Genomic DNA, 23,651 nt, shown 5'->3' with positions numbered 1-23,651 from the left:
TGATAAGAAATAGACAAATCCACAATTGCAGTAAAGGATTTCAATATACCTCTTTCAATAACACAACAGTCAGAAAATCTGTAAGGGTTCTAAAGACTTTAACAACACTGTTCTACTTGATCTAATTGATCTTTATAGAACATTTCGCCCTACTATGACAGAATATACATTCTTTCTAGTTTACATAAAATGCTTGCAAAAATAGAGCATATTATAGGGCAGAAAACAATTCTTGTTCATTGTAAACGATTCGAGTCTCACAAAGTATGTTCTCTGACCACAAAGTTCCTGTGAAAATCCCTAGATATTTGGAAACTAAATAGAACACTATTATATAATCCATGGATCACAGAAGTAATCACAAGAGAAAACAGGAAGTATTTTGAACTGCATGAAACGAAAAACATAATACTTATGGGACGTAGTGAAATCCATCCTTCAAGTGAAATATAAAGCACCAAACACCCACATTAGAAAAGGAGTCTTAAGGGGCGCCTGGGTGGCACAGCGGTTAAGCGTCTGCCTTCGGCTCAGGGCGTGATCCCAGAGTTCTGGGTTCGAGCCCCACATCAGGCTCCTCTGCTATGAGCCTGCTTCTTCCTCTCCCACTCCCCCTGCTTGTGTTCCCTCTCTCGCTGGCTGTCTCTATCTCTGTTAAATAAACAAATAAAATCTTTAAAAAAAAAAAAAAAAAAGAAAAGGAGTCTTAAATCACAGCTTCAATCTTAAGAAACCAGAAAAAAGAGAGCAAATAAATCCCATTGTAATCAGAAGAAAGAAAACAATAAAAGACCAGAGCAGCAATCAACGGAGTATAAAACAAATAAAACCATACAGAAAAATTGGTCACACCAAATGTAGGGTTTTTTTGAGAATATTAATAACATTGACATATCACTAGTCAGATGTATCAGATAAAATAGAAAATTCAAATCACCAACATCAGAAATTAGAATTGTGCCATCACTACTGATTTAAAAGACAATAAGGAAATATTATGAATAATATTATGACAATAAATTTGACTTTTTTTGGATAAAAATTGAAAAATTCCTTGAAATTTGCAAACTATCAAAGCTACATACTCAAGTAGAGTGAGAACCTGAATTGGTTTGTAAGTAGAAGAAAAGTTGTATTGTAATTTAAAAACTTTTCATGAGAAAATTCCAATTCCAGAAAGCTTCACTGATAAATTTCTTAAAAATTTAAGAAAGAAATACTATTGATTCTCCACAAACTCTTCCAGGATACTACAGAGGAAAGAATATTCCCTAATTAATTTTAGTAGACCAGCATTACTCAAATAGCAAAACCAGACCATGTCATTATAAGAATGAACTATAGGACAGTATCTCTTGTGAGAACACAAGAAAAATCTGAAAAGAACAAAACAAAAAACAAAACAACAACAACAAACATACAAAGCCAACAGTGTATGAAAAGGATGATACATCATGACCAAATTAATTTATCCCAGAATGAAAGAAATTCAATTAATATAATTAATCACATTAACAACCAAACAGATCATCTAAACAGATCTAGAAACAGCTTTTGACAAAATCTATATCAATTTCTGATAAGAACTTACAACAAACTAAAAATAGAAAGGCACTTTCTCAACCTGATAAAGGTAATCTATGAAAGCCTACAGCTAATATTACTTAATGATTAAAACCAGAATGCTTTCCACCAAAGACCAAGAATGAAGCAAGAATGAAGGCACCTGTCTGGCTCAGTCAGAAGAGCATTCGACTCTTGATCTTGAGGTCATGAATTTGAGTCCCACTTTGGGGGTAGAGATTACTACTAATAAAACTTTTAAAAAAATAATAAAGCAAGAATGTCTCATGTCTTCTATTTGTATTCAACCTCATAATATAGGTCTTAGCTCCTCAGGCAAGGGAAAGAAATAAAATACATTCACATTGGAAAGAAAAACATAAAACCATCTTTACTTGTAGTTAATCAGGATCATGGAGAGAGAGTCTTCTGTAGTATACAAAAAAGTTACTAGAACTGGCTTATCACAGATTTGTATATATATATATATATATACACACACACACACACACACACATCTGTATGCACACACACATATATACCCATAGATAGCAAATATTTACATTTGTATTTAGTCTTTTTAAAAAGATATTTTATTTATTCATTTGAGAGAGTGAGTGAGTGAGCAAGAGCAGGAGCAGGGGGGAGGATCAGAGGAAGAGGGAGAAGCTGACTCCCTGCTGAGCAAGGCGCCCAATGCAAGGCTCCATCCCAGGATCCCAGGATTATGACCTGAGCCAAAGGCAGATGCTTGACTGAGCCACCCGGGAGCCCCTGTATTTAGTCTTATAGGAAGTTTAATTTTTCAAATCATTTTCCCTTATATCATTCAATTGCCAGGAAGTTGGAGACATATAAACAATATAGAGATTCTCCAGGAAAATAAGAAATTTGAAAGCCGAAGTCTCATGTGAGTTAAGGTACTCCATTTCTTCCTTGGCTTTCCCCAAGACACATCAACACAACCTTAGGAGCTAATGTTTATCCCAAAGTTAATCCTCTACTTCAGAATTAAGGCCGTTGTAAGAATGAGCTAGAGCAAATGCCAGCACATTCACCTAAGATGTTTATAAAATATTTCATTATTACCCTTGTGCTAAATGGATCCTGACCTTGAATGTTTCTGAATTCCTTGTGAGCTTTTGGAGATTAAGAAATTTCTCTAACTTCTCTACTATGGTGTGCAATTTGAACAATTTGGCATTGTCAGATAGCATTTAATTCACTATGTTTAAAAACAGAGATATGCCAAATAGACTAAAGAAGTTTCCAGATTCCTGTGAAGATTTTCAGGGATGACAGAGTACTGGGGCAATCTCCCTCATACACAAAGTGCACTTGAATAATAATACCTGTTGAGTACCTGCGTGGCAGGCACTATTTTAGTCACTGAGGAGGCAGAGATGACTAAGACACCTTTCTGGCACAGGAGAAGCATGAGTCAGATGAGGAAAATGGACATGTGAACAATAATGAAGATTCATTGCCATTAAGTCTAATGGAAAGATGTGTACGATTCTTTAGAAGTGAGGCATGGAGAACATTTTTTTTGTGGGGGAGGGAAATGGAGGAGGTTGTTTTTGAAACAAGAAAGGATTACATAGGATAAAAAACTCTATGGATTCTAGCAAGAATATGTAAATTTTGAAAAAAAAAGAATGTGTAAATTTCATTTATTTGCTTCATCTTCAAATGATAAAATTTCTGAATGCCTTCAACTGACTGGTTATTTTATATGCTAATGGAAGTCAGCACCTGTCTTTATTAGACCACCGTAGCCATGGGGACACATCACAACCACTGAGAGGGCTAACAATTACTCTAACCAAGCCATGCTCTGGAGAACTTCCTTGAGCCAAATGAAAGAAGCCAACGATGGACAGGCAGGGGGAGTCGGTACAAAAGATGGAGTCAGCTGGTTGGTGCAATTTGTGCCCTAAAATTCCCCATGAGTTCAGACTGAAGCTCATCACCACTTAAAACCAGCTTGCATCTTTGCTCGTTTTTCACTCTGGCCCTACCCTGCTACCTCCATTCTCCTTCTCCAAAGTGCATATTTAAAAAAAATAATTAAAAAATTAACTTGGAAAAGAAACCGCCTCATCTCAGGCTCTGCTTCAATGGAACTTGAACTAAAACATGAGCTCCTTAACTATACTCAAACTTTGTATCTTTAACCTGTAAATGATACAACTTTCTATCTACTTCAAACAGGACAGACACTGCTAGGAAATCAAAAGCATTTTGTTACATTTTCATAGAAAAAGAATAGATAGATAGATAGATAGATAGATAGATAGATAGATAGATAGATGTAGATATATAATCATACCAACTTCATGATAGCCAGCCTATAGACTATTCTATTCTTTCTCTAGCCTTTTAAAAATTACTATTTCTACTTGTCTTTTTCACTCATATGTGGAATTTAAGGGAAAAAGAAAAAAAGAGACAAAAAAACCAGACTCTTAAATACAGAGAACTCCTGATTACCAGCAGGGAGAGGATGGTGAGGAGTGAAATAGGGGATTAAGAGTACACTCATCTTGATGGGCACTGAGAAATGTATCAAATTGTTGAAACACTATATTGTATACTTGAAACTAATATAACACTGTGTTAGTTATACATCAATAAAAAATTAAAATTAAATAACACTTTAAAAAATGACCATTGCTACTATAATTATACTGAGTAATATTCCTTCTTCTTTAATTGGTGGTATAACTACTTTCTTTTTTTTAAAGATTTATTTATTTATTTGAGAGAGAGAGAGAGATAAAGAGACTGAATGAGCAGGAGGTACAGAGGGAGAGGGAGAGAGAATCTCAAGCAGACTCTGTGCTGAGCCTAGGGCCTATCTTGGGGCTTGATCTCACGACCCTGAGATCATGACCTGAGCTGAGACCAAGAGTCAGATGCTTAATGGACTGAGCCATCCAGGCTCCCCTATAACTACATTTTCAGTTTCAGTTCACTTTACTAGCCAAAACTCTCTACACCTATCTTTATTGTTTTCCTTCTAAAAATGGTGAGATTTTAAGGGAGGAAAACACTTCCCTTACTCCCCTTTATTCTTTATTTTTAAGCTTACTCCCAATATGAAATATACACCTTATAAGTTGGTAAACTTGAACTAATGGAAAGGAATTAAAAAATCCAAAGACATGATATTATTATTATACATATATATATATATATATATACACATATATGTACAATGATAACATAATTATAATTCACTTTTATAATCACCACTATATTAATACTTCCACAACTGGAAAATAGTCTCTAGCTCATCACAATCCTAGTAAGATGAATCATAACATTTTCTGAAATAAATTGCACTGACTACCACTTACATTCATTATTCTAAAAGTTGAATGAAATAATTGTGAGGCTATAGGTAAATTGTTGCCCCATCTGTTTTTTTAAAACATCAACCAAAATGCATTAGAATACGGCAAGGTAATTAATTAAAAACAGAAGAAAAAAATTCTGGAGACAAATTTTGATCATATACAGTTAGAGTTAAATTTTTAGAATTGATTCATATAGTGACAAGCATCACTGTAGAGTATGTGAAAGTTTTCAACACAATATGTTTTAGAGTTTTACAGATAATATACCTGCATAATAATTGAGAAGTTGTATCTTTAATTCAAAAGGACAAAATAGTTAAGCATAACAAATAGAAATTATGTATGTATGTTTGACAATAACACGCTTTTCAAATAACCCATATATGTCCTACCTGAAGTCGGAACCTGCTCTTCTACCATTTTCTGGAATCCCAGGATCCGGACACATGTCAGAAACCAATGCAACACCTCCTTGACTCACTGTAATAGAGAGAAACATTCTTGTAATTTTGGGTAGCTGTTGGGGAAATCATCAGAGAGCAAATTAATGTTCAGCAGGCTTTTTCTTAAATTATGCTGACTCAAAATGTGATTTATTTAGAATTAAGACACTTTAGCTATATTAAAATAAATCTTTATTCTTATGTCTGAAAAACAAAGACTTCTTATCCAGTGAAAGGGTGCCAACATTCTTTAGTCTGAACCATTCTTCTATTGAAGTGGTCAAAATTTAGTTTTAAAAAATGTGTTTGTTCATTAAGGGCAACTTTATGACAGGTTACAACTAATAGCTTAATGGGGAAAAAAGCAGAATGGTGAAAATGTCAAAGTTTATACAGAAGAAATCCTTCATCCACTATCCATGGATCAAGTGAAGAAACAAAGTATTTGTTAATACCTATACAAAAGTCACCTAAAGTAAAACTACCTTTTATGTTTTCAACACTGAACATGGTTATCATTGAGCTAAAAAAAAAAAAAAAAAAGTACTGTTCTTTTATAGACATGCTGCTTTATTTCCTGACTCTGTTCCATGAAGAGCCTTTCCTCCTGTTGGGATGATGTACAATCACAATACAACAGTGATTTTAAAGTAAACACTTGCTCATTGGGTAGGACAACTGCCACTCAAACACCCATCCAACCTTATTTAAGCTGTCTAATCCAAGCAAGGCAATTCCTTCTCTCATTCCAGAAATTTGCTCCACCATGGGCTTGTGACCCAATTCCATTTAGTGAGACATGAGGGGAAGTCTGTAGCCATGCCACTGGGAAGACGTTCCAGGGAGCCAATAGTGACCATCTCTTTTTTGTACTTGGACCTTACTGTGTCTGGATTTTGAATGTGGAAGTTTTGGTACCATTTTGCAATGGTCCAAGGTTGGGGGCAATAGTATGGATGGAATAGAAGATATATAGCAAGAATCAGGAAGCTTGATGTCATAGGAAGCAGAGAATTTATTAATTCAGCAAATTACCCTATCTCAACATCCTGTTGAATAATTCATGTTTCCTACAAGTTAATCCCATTTGAATAGATGATTTTATTATTTGCATATGTATATGCAGATAATACATTTCTATATCTATAATATATAAATAATACTATTATATATGTGTTCGTGTGTATGTGTGTGTATACACACATACATACATTTCCCCACATATATTTAAAATGATTCCATAAGAAAAAAAAAATGTGGGTAGATACTGAAATCCTTAAGCATTTTATTAAAACTATGCATAAAAAAGTGACAATAATTATATCAATATTCAGTTTTCCTTGCTAAGTTAGGATGAATTTGAGATATGGACATAATCCCACATTAACTACAAATCTTACTAGACTATATGAAATAAATGTATTCTTGGGAAGCACTTCATCATTCCAAATTAGTTCATCTATATTTCTTACAGGTTTTAATTGAGATTTTTATATCATCTAAAAATTATTTAGCAGTATGGTATGAGAAATGGATTCAGCTCTAAAACTGTCTTTCATAAATGTTTGCTTTTCTCATGATCATTTAAAAATAATCCAGCACATAAGGCAGCGACACCAATAAGATGATGGAAGAGAAAGCCCAGGCCTTCATTACCCCATGGAAACACCAAATAAAAACTACAGATGGAATTAAATAACTTTGTAGGAGCTCTGGAAACCAGTCAGAGGTTGATAGCAGCCAAATGAATGCCCAGTGAAGAAGAGGCCACGTTACTGATGGTAGGAGAGTTCATGAAAGCTTAACTTACCCTTACCCCATACCTTTCCTTACATGGCACAGTGGCCTCATTCCTGGTACCCTCGCTAAAGACGAAGAAGCAAAGAGAAAGTTGTTTGCAATATTCTGGCCTGTGGAATGCATGAGAGACCTTTTTTTTCCCCCTTGCCTGCCTTGGAGCTCATATGGGGAATGGCAGCCAGAAGCCATGGAAGGCACTGGTGGCCTGCTGCATTTAGGAAGTGCACAGGGACTGCAGCCATGCAGGCACCTGGGGCCAAGAAATTATACACAGAAGAATATAACAGACTATCTAAGATCCTGAGAAGCTGGAGTGAGGCTTTTTGGGGAAGTAAGATATTTTAAAGCATCTGGATGGGGGGCTGGAAAAGCACACACACAGAGGGACACATTCCCAGACAAGACTGAGAAGAACTTAAGTCTTCATTCTGGGCTAACCTTAAGGGTCAGGGGATCACTAATTTTTAAAGGCCTTCCACAACATTCTGCAAAAACTGGGAAAGATAACTGTTTCTTCCCAATGCAGTTTTTCAAAATGATCGCAAGGCATTCAAAATCCAAAAAATTGAAAAATGTACTCAAGTCAAAGGAATAAAATTAATCTCCAGAAATAGTCCCTGAAGAAACACATGCATCAGATATACTAGACAAAGACTTTAAAACGACTGTCTTAAATATGAATTTGAACAGTGTCTGAACATTTCTTAAATTTGAGGAAAGACATAAGTATACAAATCCTAGGAGCTACGCAAATCCAAGTAGGACAAACTCAAAGCAGCTCACAATGAGACAAAAAACCAACCTGTCAAAAGATAAAGACAAAGAATCTTGAAAGCAGAAAGAGAAAACATCTCATCACCAAGAGACTCCCAATAAAACCATTTGGTTTCTCAGCAGAAAACTAGTAGGACAGGAGGCAGTAAGGGGAAATATTTAAGTGCCGAAAGGAAAAAAAATGCTATTTACAGAGAATTCTATATCCAGCAAAACTTTGTCATAATTTTAGGATCTTATTTGTAATCTTCATAGCAACCATACATAAGACATCTATAGAATATGCACAAAAGGAAATGAGAAGGGAATCCTAATAGGTCAGAAGAAAAATTAACTTCACACAAAGGAAGATCGTAATGGGAGAAACGATAGACAGAAGTGCTTTAAGGCATACAGGAAACAAAATTGGTAAAAATAAGTGCCTTCCAATCAGTACTTTCTTTAAATGTAAATGAAATCAACTCCATGTATGGGTTGAATTGTTTCCCCTCAAATTCCATATGTTGAAGCCCTAACCTCCATCCCTCAGAATGTGACTGCATTTGGTGATAGGGTTTTTGAAGAGGCGATTAAGTTAGAACGAAGTCATTGGGGTGTGTCTATTCCAATATGAGTGATGCCCTTGTAAATGGAGGATGAGGACACAGATACAGAGGGAAGACCATGTGAAGACACATGGAAAAGACAACCATCTACAAGTCAAGGAGAGAGCCCTCAGATGAAACTCCCTCCCAAAACCTTGATCTTAACTCCCTGCCTCCAGAATTCTGAGCAAACAATTTCTGTGGTTAAGTCACTCAATTTGTTATGGAAGCTCTAGCAGACTAATGTGCTCCTCAATCAAAAGATGTAGATTGGCAAACGGATACACAACAACAAACCAGGATACAACTGTATACCGTCTACAAGAGACTCACTTCACATCCAAGGACATGCAGAGGTTGGAGGTGAAAAGTGGTCAAATTCACAGAGCCAGAATGCAGACTGGTAGTTTCCTAAAGCGTGGGGAGAAAGACCTGGGAAATCATTTAACATGTATAGAGTTTCGGTAGGGAAGATACAATTTTTCTGGAGATGGATGGTGGTGACGGATGGGCAACAATGTGAATGTATTTAAAGCCACAAAACCATATATGAAAAAATGGTTAAAATGGTAAATTTTATGTTATTTGTGTATTACCACTGTGCTGTGTGTATGTGTGTGTATCCCAGCAAGTTATAAATCTGTGACCTATCAGCAAATCAACTTCTATCAATCTGATAGTTCTAGAGCAGTCCCTGTTATCTGCATTTTCACTTTTTGGAGTTTCAGTTACCTGGTGTCAACCACGGTCCAAAAGCAGATGATCCAAAGCCTAAATCTTTGCCACAATACCTGTAACATTCACCTCAATTCATCTCATCACGTAGGCATTTTATCATCTCACATCATCACCAGAAGAGGAAGGGTGAGTACAGGACAATAAGGTATTTTGAAAGAGAGAGAGACTATATTCACATAGCTTTCATTAGAATGCATTGTTATAATTGGTCTCTTTTATTAGTAGTAATTGTTGTTAGTCTGTTACTGTGCCTAAATTTATAAAATTAAACTTTATCATAGTTGTATATGTTTTGTGCTTATGGGGTTCAGTACCATCCATGGTTTCAGGCATCCACTGGGACTCTGAGAATATATCCCTTACGGAGAGGGGTGGATGGCTGCACTACTGGTTTTATGGTCTATACCATGTGCTAAGGCAGAGTTCTCAATCAGTAGGCAGTGGTCTCCTAATCAGTCCTTAAAGCTTATTTCCCAAAGAGATTTTAGTTTTAATAACCTCAAACCCCAATCCAGAAAATTACTTGTGCCGTGTTTTTTCTGTCATCATCACACAGATGTGTCCCAAATACCCCCAAGCACAATGGTCATTGCTGTGTCACAGGAAAACACCCTCTTCGAGGTAAATGGCCAGCACTGCTTTTATCAGAAGCAGTCTTCTGTAATGTGGCTCTTACTTCACTATTCTACAATAACAAAGTGGTCTAAAACACAGCATAAAGCCTTAGAAAAAGGTCTACTTCTATTTCCCCTTTTTTGTTTTTTCTTCCATGGAATAGTAATAAAAAGAAATGAGAGAAATTGGAAGTACCCATCCAAGTCAGACCAAAACACTCTGGGTCTTTTTAAAGATAATGTCAAAGTCGCTTATTTATTCCAGGAAGGTTACTTACTTGGAATTCTGTGAGAGCACAGAATGAATTAGACAAGCCTGAATGGCTTGCAGATGGCAGAAGATAACAGAGAAGTGATGAGAGACTAAATGTAAAATATGGCTGGTTTTCTGAAACAGAGATAGGCTTGTAATGGGCTAATGACAGCAAAGACACGGTGAAAGGCAGGTTATGTACAAGTAAACAATAAGCTCCATAAATCCCAACGACCTACCCCCTCAGCATCATGAGCAATTAATTTCTCTAAAAACTGAAGCTTTAAAGCTGGAAAGAGTCATGGAGCTCAATCTGCTTCAAGCAGGATGTCAGTGCCTCAGAGAAATGTTTTTGAAAGAGAGGAATTCCTCAGTTTAATATCATTTTAACTCCAATTTTGTTGAATTACATCTTTTCAAACCTCATGGGACACATGCCATAGCTACTAATAAATATATTAAACTTTAGTCAAAACCTTGCAGATAAAAGTCAAAACTGGAAATATCCGATGGGTATTAACTAATACTAAAGCAAGATGTAAAACTATGCAAATAGATGAACAGATACAAATTAGACAGTTTGTAAAAGACCTTAACTAATTGTGATTTAAAATGTGTGAATTATATTAATGTATATATATTTAAATGCCTTTTTCAAAGTATCTTGATTCACAATATCAAGATTCCCATGAAGTATGTATAGCAGGAGGAAGATGCTTCTCCCATCACATGATTCTGCTCCTTGAGGACATGCCTTGTGATTGTCAATTAAAATTCAACATTAATTTATTTGCAGCAAATGGTACAGCTAGACCAATGCTATAGAGAAAGAAGCAGCTAATACTAAAGAAGTATAAACAACTACGTCTATGATAAAGGAGATTCTACACAAATCAGTGGAGACAAAAATTACAATTAGTGAAATAATTAGAAATAATTAAAAATAAAACACTAAGAATAATGATTATGATAATGATGATTATTTAAATTTCAACATATACTATCAGCTAGAAACTTCCAAGTGTCATTTACGTATTTTTTTTTAGACTGAATCCATACAACCATTCTATGAGGTGATCGTGGTAAACGTTTGCTAAAGGAAAGGAAACTAGGGCCAGAGTCATGACCCTATTGATTGAAAAATCCAGGTTCCTTTCCCTACATTTGCTGCAATAAACTGATGAGACATTGTATATTCAAGCGCTTTGTACCTTAAAGTGAGGCCTTTAAAAATAATTTTAAAAAAATTCTTAATAAAATTCTATTTATAATGAAAAGACACTAAGTACCAAAAGGTGAAGTAAAAGGTGTTTTCATTTATATTCCCAGTCAAACATACACGTGGGAAGCCATATGCTTCAAGCCATGAGGCTTTAGCTCAAATACCATCTGGTGGCACTTTTCCCACAGTAAAAGGACCAGGCTCAGAGGCTTTCCACATGCGCCCATAAGCCACCTCCAGAGCACTAGAACCATGCTCTGGCTTGAAAATTAAAATCTTCATGGAAGGTGCCATTTTAGGAGTTAAAATTTAGCTTGTATACCTTTGAAATAGATAATCCAAAGAAAGAACCACTGAAAGAAAATCAGACTTTTTAGTGACATTGCTCCTGTGATGTATTATATAATATTTTTTTATTGTTGATACTCATTTCTTTAGAGACCTAAAGATATGTTTCAGCTGGATCAATTCTGAGACTAATTCTAACCGTTTTAAACCTTCTGAGAGGTGACATGTTTTTAGTTGCATAACAATAAAAAATGTTGTTATACAGAAGACATTCTGGTTGAAATTCCTTGGTAGCAATATCTTCACTCTATCAATGACCTTTACATGACAGACACCCCATTCCACGCATATGTGTTTGAGGGGTATCGTAAACTTCAGACTTTCCTGCCATAATCAGTTTGAAATGAGTCAACGCTGACATTTGTTCCTTCCACATTTAATAGACTCGGTATTTCTTTACTGAAATGAAAAACAACCTCTACTTGATACACTTCCTCGTTTTGATTCACAATAAATTTTATCTCATCAAGAATAAAACTTATTCATGTTAGTTCTTCCTGAAAAAACAAACTACTAACTTAATTACATGTTAATCTCCACAACATTGTGCTCTTTTACTAATTTCTTTCATTTAGCTAATAATAGGATTATTCTCGCTTTAACAGAGTATCACATAGGATATTTCCACGTGCCTAACAGAATTGTGGGTAACTTTTCTCTGTGTCTGCTGAAGATTTAGTCTTTACCAGTAGTTGGTTTGATCCCAGAATAGTAAGCAAATATTTACAAAGTTTATGGAAGGAGGTAAAACAAAAATCAGTGACATTTGGATGATGAAGTCTTCTCAATGCAACATTAGAGTTTCAAAGGGAAAGCTTACACAGAAATACGTTCTCAGGGACACACAGTTTTGATCCGTGCTGTTTTGGATCTCAGGTTAGAGGATCTGCAAGGAAATACCTCTCAAGCAACAGAATTTGCAGAACTTGTAACCCCTTGTATGAGCGTCTAGGGTGAGATTTTCCAAATGGTCAATTTAATATCATGCCAGACATTTTGTCTGGACTCTCTTTTCTCATTGCATTAATTTGCCGACTTTTAAAACACTAGTAATGGAATGCCCACTATCACAATTTTTATATCTAAATTTTGCCATGTTCTCTTACTTTCAGTTTTACTGCTTACTCCTAAATCAAACTCTTAGTTTATAGCAATTCATTTTTAAAATATATTTTAGTTTCTGGGTACCTGGGTGGCTCATTCAATTAAGCAACAGACTTTTGATTTCAGTTCAGTTCATGATGTCGGGGTCATGAGATCGAGCCCCATGTCAGGCTCCATACTAAGCATGGAGTCTGCTTGAGATTCTCTCTCTTTCTCCCTCTGCCCCCCCCACCCCACACTCTCTCTCTCTGTAAACATATAAATACATAGGTGTATTTATATATCTATATATTTTAGCTTCCAATGTAATAAAATATTATATAGTGATAAACATATCATCGAGGAACTTTCAAAATTTTTAATTGTTCTCTACTGCACAACAAATAAGGACAATCTGGCTGTCCTTGAAAACCTTCTGTCCTTCCAGCATTATTCTAACTATTACCTATGGGGATCATGTGGTCCAGGTAATTTTAAATACTCCAAATCCTCTCACCACTAACGTTTCCTTTTCTAGATTGTTTTTATGCCAGAGGGAAAAACAAACAGATTTCTTATAAGGGCTATGATATTAATAATTGTCCTTCCAACTGCTAAAATTACTATGGCAGTGAATGTTCAAAGTGGGAGTATTTTCCTTCAATATCTTCAAATTAAACTAAGATGTTTATTTTAGTACTCAAATAAAATGAAAAATAAGAATATGCTGGTAGAGACTCAGTCTAAATGCCTCTGCAAAATTAAAGGCACTGGAATTTCTACGAGAGCCCTGACGATTGTCATCACAGCTATCAGTCTGAGTCCGTACCATCCTGAGATGTTTACCTGGATGCATACTGACAGCACCAAACAGAGATGTCTCTGTGCACCTGTCTTGTCTCCCACAAATGCAGAGTGACCATCACTTGGGGATTAAGCAACCTTAGCTTGAGGGCTTACCACTGTCATTTCTGCCTCAGTCCCTTTTTGCAAACTGAAAAATGTTTAGGGCTTTTTGGAAATATCTCACAGGAACCCTAATTATATACAGTCTTCTAACAGTAGAGACAGCATTTGACCGGGACAATTTATGATACTTTGCATAGTATGTTACTTTGTATAATTTGAAATATGAGAAAAATAAAGGTAAAAATCCCAATCAATGTATAATTGATTCAGGTACATATATGTGTATATATATATATGTGTGTGTATGTATATATATGTGTATATAAATACATATATATACATATACATACATATACACACATATGAATATATATAATTATTTTATACTTATTTGTACTTATATTTCAGTACACATATTTTCATATTCGATATTTGATATTTATATTTAATATTATTATTAAATTTAAATATTAATATTTGATATTTAATATGAAAACTACTTTATTTAAATCATAAAACGTTAGTTGTCAATTCTCGGATTTCAAAAATCGGAAATACACATCCAGGTGATGAGTACCCATAGGAAACTTCCTTCTCAAAATAGTTTATAACTGATTTCAGAACCTTAGATTTAAAGACATTTCTGACTGGGGTGTCTGGGTGGCTCAGCTGGTTAACCATCAGACTCTTGGTTTTAGCTCAGGTTGGGATCTCGGGGGCATGGGATCCATCCTGGCATCAGGCTACACACTCAGCAAGTGGTCTGCTTGAGTTTCCCTCTCTCTGCCCCTCCTCCCATGCTCTCTCTCTCTCTAAAATAAATAAATAAATCTTTTCTTAAAAAGGCATTTTAGGGGCGCCTGGGTGGCACAGCGGTTAAGTGTCTGCCTTCGGCTCAGGGCGTGATCCCGGCGTTATGGGATCGAGCCCCACATCAGGCTCCTCCGCTGGGAGCCTGCTTCTTCCTCTCCCACTCCCCCTGCTTGTGTTCCCTCTCTCGCTGGCTGTCTCTATCTCTGTCGAATAAATACATAAAATCTTAAAAAAAAAAAAGGCATTTTAACACAGTAAATATAAATTCTATAAACATGTATCACACACTTTATGTATATATTTATCACAAATATGTATTTCATATGTATCATATTATTAAATTACTAAATCAATGCTACTTGATAAAAATGTTTTATTTATCTATATATTTTTATAATATACATCTACTAATATTTGTTTACAGTAATACTATATAGCAAGAAAACACAATTTTTAAGTAGTTTAAGAGAGGAGAAATGTTAAGTTATCTGAGAATTTATGTGTTACACATAGTTTAATATTATAATTAATAAATCAATAAATCAAATTGCTTTGGTCACTCTCAAAAAATTCTTATCTCAGCAGATTTGTACAGGTAATTTTACTCTGTGTATTATCCAGATGTTCTGAAAATGTATAAATAAGAAGAACACCGTTTGTGACTATTATAAAATATATTTCTTGCAGCATGTCAACGGTCATTTTGAAAATCCAAATACTTAGAAGAAATAATAATGATATAGTATGTGCATAATATTTCAATTTTACAAATTATGAATTATTAAGTTACACCTCTTTAAAACAATAATGTCCTATCCCCTCTGGTTCTGAGTTCTTGGATATTTTTTAAAGATTGTATTTATTTATTTGAGAGAGTGAGAAAGAATGAGCAGTGGGGAGGGGCAGAAGGAGAGAGAGAGAGAAGCAGATTCCCTGCTGAGCAGGAAGTGTGATGCAGGGCTTGACCCAGGACCCAGAGATCATGACCTGAGCTGAAGGCAGATGCTTAAACAACTGCGTTACCCAGCAGCCCCTGAGTTCTTGGATATTAATTATCATATGGTTTCACTCATTTATGGATCATAAGGAATAGCTGGGAGATCAGTAAGAGAAGGAAGGGAAGAATGAAGGGGGGTAAACAGAAGGGGGGATGAACCATGAGAGACTATGGACTCTGGGAAACAAACTGAGGGCTTCAGAGGGGAGGGGGGTGGGGGACTGGGATAGGCCGGTGATGGGTAGTAAGGAGGGCACATATTGCATGGAGCACTGGGTGTTATACGCAACTAATGAATCATGGAACACTACATCAAAAACTAAGGATGTACTGTATGGTGACTGACATAACATAATAAGAAATAAAAATAAAAAGAAACAGATTTTTTTAAACAAAAAAAATCAATGAAAAACTACATAGATTACTTGAAGCTTTGGCTTTTTACTTCCACTGTCTCAATTGAATGTATCAGATTATATTTCTTATTCTCCTAACCATCATAAGTTATAGATATGCAAATATGAAAAGGGTAAGAATATAGTATTGACAAATATTCTATTTATTTCTACAAAAATGCATAAAATTTGTGTAAGGAATGACAAAACAATAAACACAAGGAGAGGAATCATGGCATGTGAGGTACAATGGATATATATATATATATATATATATATATATATATATGCACACACATATATTATATAATTTAATCCTCCCCAAATCTCTGCGAGGAAATTATTTTATTTTCAGTTTGAGAAACAAAGAAAGTAGAGTTGGGAGGTTGTCAGTATATCCTACTTGTCTAGCTGATACATATATCAGAGTTTCTGATTTCAAGACCCACATTTTCTAACTACATTAATTCATTAAAAAAAAAAAAAACTTGGCCAAAAAGGGTACTTTTGAGAAAATAATATTCATTTACAAACAAAGGGTTTTTTAAGACTTATTTGTTTATTTCAGAGAGAGAAAGAGCACTCAAGTAGGGGGAAAGGCAGAGAGAATTCCAAGCAGACTCCCTGCTGAGCACAGAGCCCATCCTGGGCTCCATCCCAGGATCCTAAGATCATGACCTGAGCCAAAATCAAGAGTCAGATGCTTAACTGACTGAGCCACCCAGGGGCCCCTACAGACAAAGGTTTTTTAAAATGAACAGAACTTATCTGCACTTCACAAATATTTAGTCTTATTAACATTATACTTCTAGTATTAATACCCATGTAAATGACCCTAAAGTTCTATCACATAAAAAACAGATTATAAAACAGAATATGTGATGTTGTTTTGTTTTTATGCAAACAAACTAGAAAAAAGAGTAGAAAAGTTGATGGGTGTACTCCCTTAATCCCTAAACTTAACTTGCAGATTCTAGTGATGAAATGTTTACCCTTATAACTTAATGATTATTTTAAGTTGTAGGGTAACTTGTCAGTGTTGGTATTTATTTATTTATTTATTTATTTATTTATTTATTTATTTAATCGTATAATGGGAGTAGGTTCTTCCTTTAAAGAGAAAAACAAATGCATGTAAAAATGAAGCAGAGATCTGCTTCTCCATGTCTTCCAATCCACACGCCTTTCTCTGGGGAACTTCCATGGTTCACAGAAAGCCGTGACCTTCCTTGCCTTCCTTCTTTACCAGCATGGACTCCTGGCCCAAATCAGGTAATGCTTCCATGGACATAACTTACAGATTTGAATTTAAAATAATTTAGTTGGACATTTAACATTTACTTTTTTGAGAAATTTAGCTATCATGTATAAAAGATAGGAGAGAGTTAGTGATGAAAGCTCTTGCTGGAAGAATGGTAATCAGTAGACTGCATGCATTAGGTGTCATTGCAAGCCCGGGTATGACAGGAAGCATATAGAAAAAAAGATACGAATACCTTAGTAATTATATGTTGCCCACTATCAGTACTTCTTACTTAAGGATTCGGGCAGTGGTGCATTTTTAAAAGTGCAATGTTTCAGCAGCCCTCCCCTGACATTTCCGTTGAAGCCATGGTGCCCCTGGGGTGCAGAGTAGGGACTCTCTTGTTCAGTGGAAGCTGAAGGAAAGCAGCTAAATCCAGCGGGGCAGACACACACACACACACACACACACACACACACACACACACTCACACACACACACACGCACTTGCTGGTAATGAGTGGAGCAGCCTTGCACAAAGAAGTCTACATGCCCCTGTACATTACATCTTAGTTCTCCAGAGCAACACCAAGAAACTAAACAGCCCCTACAGCCAACATGCTTATGGCTTTCTAGTTTTAGTACAAGAACATTCTTTTACTTAAGTGATTCTGGTATCCAAACAAATCTAAGATCTTTTAAAAGTTATTAAAAATAAAGAAAGAGTGCCAAAACCTGAACAACATCAAATGTCAACAAGGACGTGGAGCAGCAGGAGCTCTTACTCATTGCTGGTGGGAATGCAAGATGGTAAGACCACTTTGGGTAGCATTTTGGTGGTTTCTTACAAAACTAAACATATTCTTACTATGTGTTTCAGAAATCACACTCCTTGGTATTTACCCTATAGAGTTGAAGACATATCCACACAAAAACCAGTTCATGAATGTTTACAGCAGTGTAACTGATAATTGCCAGAACTTGGAACAACCAAGATATACGTCATTAGGTGAACGGATAAACTGTAGTACATCCAGACAATGTAATACTTTTGAGTGTAAAAAGAAATAAAAGTCATGAAAATATATGGAGGAATCTTAAGTGGATATTGCTAAGGGAAAGAAGCCAATCTGAAAAGACAACATACGATATGATTCCAACTGTATGACTTTCTTGAAAAGGTAAAACCATGGAGAAGTAAAAAGATCAGTGGTTGCCAGGTATATGGAAGGGGGAAGGATGGACAGGCAGAGTACAGAGGATTTTTAGGGAAGTAAAAAATACTCTGAATGATATTATAATGGTGGATACATGTCTTTATACATGTGTTCAAAACTGTAGAATATACAGCACTAAGAGTGAATGTCAATGTAAACTATGAACTCTGGGTGATGATGATGTGCCAGTGTGGGTTCATCAGTTGTGACAAATGCACCATCTCCAGGGGCTGTCGGTCATGGGGGAGGCTGTGCATGTGTGGGGTTGGGAAGTATATGGGAAATCTCTGTGCTTTCTTTTCAGTTTTGCTATGCAACTAAAACTGCTCTAAAAATAGTCGAAAAAATAAAATAATAAAAGGGGAAAAGAAAGAAAATAAAGAAGAAAGGGAGAGAGGATCAGACAGAAAAGGGAAAAAAGCAATGATGAAGTAGGAGAGAGTAACAAAAAGAAAGAAAACAAGAATTCTAGCCTGTGCTTGAAGGACCTCAAGGCTTGAGGCATAGATGAATTATGATGTGTCAAGAGGAGTCCAGGGGTTGCTGGAGAGGAGGGTACCCTAGGCAAGTGAATAGAATGAACAAAGTCATGGAGGTCAGAATGGATATGAAACGTCCACACAACACAGTAAAATTGCTTAGAAAGGGGGACTGTCAAATATGGAGAACCCAAGTCAGGTATTGAGGTGAAGGTCCCTCCATGAAGAAGCTTTTGGAATGAGACTCTTAATGAGAAGCAGAGTCTTACTTCTTTCTTAGGTATTATTTCATATATGCATCCCACATGACATTAATTATATAAATGTGCGTATGTGTTTATTTATACACAGTTTAATTTGAAAGCTAAAGGATGAACCATGTATGCATATATAGTCAAATATATGTATTTTAAATATTTTCTCTGAACCCTGAGTTGGATTTTTACTTTTATAAATACCTACCATGGTACCTACCATGGGAGTATACTTAGTCAACATCTTTATGTTTCCTTAGAAAATGGAACTTTGGTAGACAGTGGAAAAGACACCATTGAAGCTAATTTGGCAACATCTTTCCTACCAAAAGGACAAGACATAATTCCTGATAAATGAAGGAAAGTAATCAGGTAACATTATTAAAGGATACAGATTGAAAAATAAAATATAAGGCTTGTGTTAGAAACATCACAGGAAATCATTAATTAAAAAATTAAATAGTATAGTCCAGGGGTTTGTTTCTCAGCTCTGGAGCCTGAAGTGCAGGAAAGCTAGTGGCTGTCAAGGTGTTGTGGCAAAGCCGGGACGGAGGGTAGATGCTTTTACTGGCCGCAGGACCTTGGGCAAGCTCCTTGTTCAACCTCTACAAGCCTCCATGTTCTCATCTGAAACACCTACCGCGCAACATTATTGTGAAGCTTTAATGATGGCTCAGACCATCTGCTGGGCACTGCTCAATAAAGACGATATTGCTACCACACTCATTCCTCTCCTCTTCTCCTATAAACACCTTAGGTGAAATTTTTTCAGTGTGTTCTTTCAACTCTAATATTCCATGAGTCTGTCTCTAGCATTCCCATCCTTGGGGAAATTTCAGCCAGGGATGTTATGAAATACAAATGTACTTTAGAAAAGATTAGGGGGAGAGAAAATGCCAAATGATAGATGCAGAAAGAATACAGGTAAAATAATATTATACTGAAAGCAACATGCACTTTTCATAAAGGAAGGAAGGAAGGAAGGAAGGAAGGAAGGAAGGAAGGAAGGAAGGAAAGAAAGAAAGAAAGAAAGAAAGAAAGAAAGAAAGAAAGAAAGAAGAAAGGTTATTTGCATAGTGTAAGCAAAGGCTAAGAAATATAGCTGGAATTGTCATTCAAACACACAGGGTTTAGTGTCTCGTAACTCAAATAAACTAATTGTATGGGAAATTATGCCTTTCAACTTAGAAGTTAATGGATTTGAAATTTTGTTTGCACAGTATTTGTAGTGGTTTCCTATAGTGCTATTGTGTTATATTTAAAAGCCGGCAAGATATGTTAACATATTTTTTGAAGAGACTATGCATTTTTATTCATAAGAAGCAAACAATTTAAATGATTATTTCTCTGATACGTTAGAGTAATCAAAATTGCCATGGAAATAACACTTGAAAATAGAAATAGCAAGTTAATTGTGTCCGATTTCATTCAGTTTGTCATCATGCATTCAGCAGCATGGTGACTGAATGCCCCATAGAGCGAGGCTTTGCCTTCGCCTCTGGGAGGCTTAAGAAGAAGACCTCATGGAGAAAACACCAAGCAATAAAAACCCAAAGCAATACGCAGTTACAGCTTGGAATCTGTGTCATGAAGAATAGGACAAATACAATTAGAGAGACTTATGGAGAGAGTAGAGGGAGTCGGTCTGGCGGGCCCCTGAAAGGCGATGGCATTCTGGCTGACACGTAAGGGTGAGGGTCAGTTAGCTAAGGACAGAGTGGACACCATAACCCTCTTGGCAAGTAAACTACTAAAATTGATCCCTCAGGAAGGAAATATATCGGAGCACTCAAGGAACCAAGAAGAGAAGTCCATCTTTCCCATCTCACTACAGCTGGAGAGGAAGTAGGAACCAAATGGGGAACCACTGAAGATGCTCACATGAGAATGTCTGATTTAGGTGAAGTCCTTCTCTGGCTGCTCCTAGAAGACTGGGTTGGGAAGGTCAGTCACAGAGGCAGACAGATGGAGAAAGCTATCCACAAAGTCCAGACAAAAGAGGAGGCTTGCATGGTATGATAGCTCAGAGCCCCTGACAGATTTCATTGTGTTGGAGGAGAAATGGAAAAGATTTAGTAACTGGTTTAGTCATAAGGACTGAAGAAAATGCAGCTATTTGTTTGAAGATCTCAATAAAGGGAGCTATCATTTCTTGTGCAGGGGAATGCAAGAGGAGAGCTGATGCAGCTCAGAATGCCAACCATTCCATTTTTGATCTGTTATATTGCAGGTGTCAATGCACAGCCCAGTGCGTGGGTCAACTACACTGTTGGATGCACATGTCTGGATTGGGAGAAGTGATCTATTACAGAAACATGGGATTCATTACCATATAGGTGATATTTAAGATCAAGGGAATCATTGATGTGATCTAGAATGGGATTCTGACACTGTCTCACCCTTGAACAAGTTTGTTCTTGGCATGTGCTGGTCCTTCTGTCTGAAATACCCGTCAGCCACATCTTCACATCACTGCCTTCTTCTTAGTACATAGAGATCATCTCAAATTTGCCTTCTCGGAGAAGCCCTCCATGACCATCCTGGTTAAACTAGCAACCTCCACACACCCTCTCTGTTTTATCTTGATAGGCTTCACACTATCAAAATGATATTACTTATGCTTTTGGGACCCTTCTTACACATAAGTCTCTTGGTGGCAGAGATTTTTCTGTCTTCTTCATTAGTCTAACCCCCCAGAATCTCTCAGGGACTGGCACACAGTAGGATCACACTCTCGATTAGCTGACGGCTGATTTGAGAAACAACAGAAGATAGCCAACAGCTGAGTCTGGAGTGGCTGAACATCTTGAGGTTAAGAATAGGCAGATAAAACAGCAGAGCAACTGAGAAGGAGCAGTTAGAGAGGCAGGATGCAGTGTCAGGGGAGCAGATAAGAGAATTTTCAAGATGAAAGTGTTGTGAACAGTTTGCAATGAGGCTAAAAAGTTAAGTACATAGAAGATTAAAAACATATCTATTGGTTTGACAACACTGGAGATCACTGGTGATTTTAGCAAGTTCAATTCAGGTCAAATAATGAAAAATTGAAGTCGCTGGGTGGAGGAAGGGATTTAGCTGTTCAAGAAAAATATTCTAGGTATAGCCTTTGAGTAAATAAAGTATTCTCAAAGGATTTATCTTGAAGGTATTTGGGATTTTTCTGCCTTATGTACTAACAGGTACACAAGTGACCTGAGAGACTTCTCTGTCTTTAAAACTTGAATTCTCCCCTGCTCCCAAGATAATCTGGCTCTATCTTCGACAGACCAAGAAAGGAAACAGTCTTAGAGAGTTGCCTCTTCCTGCCCTTTCAACAAACTGCAACTGAGTAGCCCTCAAGTTATGAGTTGCACACTTGGAATACTGATTGCATAACCTTGGGCAAACCCACCATTGATTTCCCACTATTGATATAAAAATGTGATTATTTTCCTATTTAGATTTTCTTATTGTTGTTTTTATTATTCCCAGGAGAAAACTGAGCAAGGCTTTTCTTTGAAGTTCTTGGTAGAGAAGACTAATATAATAAAAATGCAAAAGCTTATTGCAAGATTAAAAATACTTCGGCAGTTAAGGGATAAACAAGCTATGATTTCTAGTACTAGGTTTTAACTTTATGGTGCTACAGCCATTGTACTAAGGAAAGGTCAAGTCTTAGGTCTGCCGTGCTTGTTGGGCATACACTTTCATCTCAGCAATGACGGTATCCTGCTCCTTGAACCTCGATCCCTAACCCGCCTCTCCCTGTTACCTTCACTGAGTTAAAAACCAAAACTAAAGACTGTCCCTGGGGTATTTCCATTTTAATACAAGATGATGATGATGATGATGATTTTATTTATTTTACTGAGAGAAATACCAATTCTGTATATATCTCAGTTAAGCTGCAATGATAAAATCTCACATTGTGTTTGGTGTTGCTGATGGGTGAGAGCAAGCAGGGTGACGTGTTTTAATGCATAAATGAGTTGATTCTGAATTATTAGAATTCCTTCAAAAGTAACTAATTTAAAAGGACTGTAGTCTAATGATTCATTTCAATAATATGTATTAATAAATAAATAAATAAATAAATAAATTTATTTATTTATTTATTTATTTATTTATTTTAGAGAGAGAGAGTGTGAGCAAGGGGAGGGGCAGATGGGGAGGGAGAGGTAGAGAGAGATTCTCTAGCAGACTCCTTGCTGAGCACAGAGCCCAAAGTGGGGCTGGATCTCAAGACCCTGAGATCATAACCTGAGCTGAAATCAAGAGTCAGAGCTTAACCTTCTGAGGCATCCAGACCCCCCTTTTTCAGTAATGTTTAAAACAGGAAATGACTCCAATTAAAAAAGGGGGACAACACACAATGTCATGACTAGGTTTCAATGTACCTGCTCTGTCTCATTCCTGCCCACCTCCATCTGCTTTCCCTCCTCAGGTGTAAGAGGGCTTGGTCTATTGTCAAAGACATTTGTTAGAGGTTGCCTTCCTGTTTGTCACCCTGCTTCAGGAAGGAAGATCTCTGAGAAGGGTGGAGGATAAAATGAAGCAACAGGCTTTAAAAATTGTAACTAT

The 23,651-nt window shown here is 36.4% G+C and overlaps 1 protein-coding gene across 1 annotated transcript in view; it reads right to left on the bottom strand.

Moving 5' to 3' along the window:
• CSMD1 (CUB and Sushi multiple domains 1) overlaps positions 1-23,651 on the bottom strand; it is a 1,583,970-nt gene that overhangs the window by 566,559 nt on the left and 993,760 nt on the right. Inside the window, exon 8 of the mRNA XM_048226225.2 lies at positions 5,318-5,405. Within this exon, the coding sequence (XP_048082182.1) occupies positions 5,318-5,405 (88 nt within the window). The remainder of the gene's footprint in view (positions 1-5,317; positions 5,406-23,651) is intronic.

Source organism: Ursus arctos, unplaced genomic scaffold, assembly GCF_023065955.2.
Source record: "Ursus arctos isolate Adak ecotype North America unplaced genomic scaffold, UrsArc2.0 scaffold_27, whole genome shotgun sequence".
Taxonomy (NCBI): Eukaryota; Metazoa; Chordata; class Mammalia; order Carnivora; family Ursidae; genus Ursus; species Ursus arctos.
This window is presented reverse-complemented; position numbering and strand designations above follow the sequence as displayed.